Source organism: Apaloderma vittatum, unplaced genomic scaffold (assembly GCF_000703405.1).
Source record: "Apaloderma vittatum isolate BGI_N311 unplaced genomic scaffold, ASM70340v1 scaffold6483, whole genome shotgun sequence".
In the NCBI taxonomy this organism is placed as follows: domain Eukaryota; kingdom Metazoa; phylum Chordata; class Aves; order Trogoniformes; family Trogonidae; genus Apaloderma; species Apaloderma vittatum.
The window spans coordinates 15,893-18,051 of NW_009708505.1; the positions used below are offsets into that span (position 1 = coordinate 15,893).

The window sequence follows — 2,159 nt, forward strand, 5'->3', positions numbered from 1 at the left end:
CCTCACACGGAGGTGTGGCGCTCTCAGCGATGGGACGGGTCTGTGCAAACAGAGGGGGAGAGCCTGAAACGATGACTTCAATAATATAAAGTGAATCTAAGTGCCGTTGTCTTCACATATATGTTCTCTGTCCCCTTTTCAGTCATTAGGGAGCAAAGCAAATTAATGCCAACAGAGGCTGACTCAAACCTTTGCCCTCATTTAAGGGATTCCAAAAAATGCAGTTTTGTTACGTGCTGGAGCCAGCTGCCCTACAGCAGCTCAAAGACTAGAGCAGTCTCCTGTGTTTAACCAACATGGGAGGAAGTGTGTTGCTAAAATTGCCAGTGACCAACGCTGATCCCATATACTTCCACTTGATTAGGACTGAATTTATTGCTTTTATGTATTTTTCAGAAGACTGATGTTTTTCCACCTTACTTTCTAAGATAAAATGTGAAGAAATAAGAAAACCTCAGCATAAAAGTAGTAATATAAAAAAAATTATCCAAGCAAGGCAACCAAAAATCAGTCAAGGATAAAGTAAAATTAAAACATTCCACTTGTCTGTTTTGAGTAAGATACGGTAATTGCTAACTTAGCTTATTTACTTTTGGAGCAGAAACCTGCCAAATGTATGTAGATTTTGATGTCAAAACAAGAGATACATTTTTCCTAACTGTGAAATTGTATTTACGATAACTGTCCAGAGTTTTTCTGTTAAGAGATGGGTCAAAATGAGAACAAGATGGTGGATTACAGGACACAAAAGGGTAGGTGGTGAGCCCCTAGGAGAGAGCGTGCATGGGCCAAGCCTGCTCTTCCACCGTCAAGGAAGAGTGCCGGTAACGGCTTCGATGAGCTTGTAGCTTAGGATCTGTTTTTCTCTGTCATTCTGGAATCCAATGTTACGTGACATGGCCTTTATGCTAACATAGAGTTTTTGGTAAAAGTGTAACTGTATCTCAAGTATGATTTTGCAAAAGAAATGCCAAATTCCATGCTCCTCCATTAGTAAACTTATAGACTAATGGGGCCAAAGCTGTGCCCTTCCATTGAGTACGTGTTTGTCTGAACACAAAAAATTGTCAAGGTACTGCCTGTGTAAATTATTTTTTCAGTTTTGAATGCCATATGATGTCACCACTGACATCAACCTGATAGATAAACTTACAGGATGTCAGAATGCCTTTCTGGATTGGGAAGAAATAAAAAGGCGAGGGTAGGGGAGGAAAACATAAACCGGAGAATCTTGTCATGAAAATGTAAATACTCAATGTAAGTAGTCACTGGAGCAAGTTCCCGGGCCTGGGCATGCAGCTGCCATTTGGTCTATAGGGGCTGTGCTTGTGGCTTTGCAATACGGTTTGGATTTCAGTTGCAGAATTATGTAGAATTTGTATTTGAATCCAACATAATTTAGATAACACAGTTAGAGATTGTTCAGTGCATGGAGTAAATACTTCTCTTCAGGAAATAAAGACCCGTGATTTAAATTTGGTTGGTACCACGGTAGAGTAGGAAGGTGAAGATGATCAACTTTTACAAGTAAAAGAAGAATTTCTGCAGTTAACACTTTCAAATGCCCAGTCTGATGTTAGTAAAGCTGTCACTGGTTTCAGTAACAGCAAGATCGGGCTCTCTTTTACCCTGCTTGTTGTCAGTTGATCTCTTAGTTATTTTTAAGAATCAGATGATGTTTTATAATTCTTAACAGGCAGAAGGTTATAGTTATGGATCTTGCAAGTGCTGGGCACCTGGCTCTGACAGCTTTCACATCAGCAAGCTTTAAACACAGTTTTTTATGACTACCATAGTACAGGACATGGTTGCACATGGTAATAGTATTTTTTTTTAATTCTGAACTCTGAAAAAACTTAAGATATCACTTGCTTCTGAATATGGCTAAAATGTTAGTATGTTAAGGCGACATAAGTCGGGCAATTTTGCCTTCATAGGACAGCTCTTTGTTATGAGCTGTTACGGCATACATTTCAAAAACAACCTCTGTTTTCGATGGCAATTTTGCACATGCGAGTTCTTGTGAATGTACAAAATTTCAAATCCGAATACTTAGCAGCTAGTGTTATTTAAACCTCTGCTAAATAAATTTCACATGAACTTACTCTTAACGAAGAAGAAACTGCAAACAGAGATTGTATATTTGGGTTAAAGTGTAG

General features: G+C 38.8%; 1 protein-coding gene across 1 annotated transcript in view; it reads left to right on the forward strand.

Annotated features, from left to right (window-relative positions):
• Positions 1-706: 706 nt before the first annotated feature.
• Positions 707-2,159, forward strand: part of LOC104271796 — a gene marked incomplete at its 3' end in the record, with an annotated part of 36,836 nt that continues 35,383 nt past the window's right edge. Inside the window, exon 1 of the mRNA XM_009866581.1 lies at positions 707-752. Coding sequence (XP_009864883.1) covers positions 707-752 — 46 coding nt within the window. The remainder of the gene's footprint in view (positions 753-2,159) is intronic.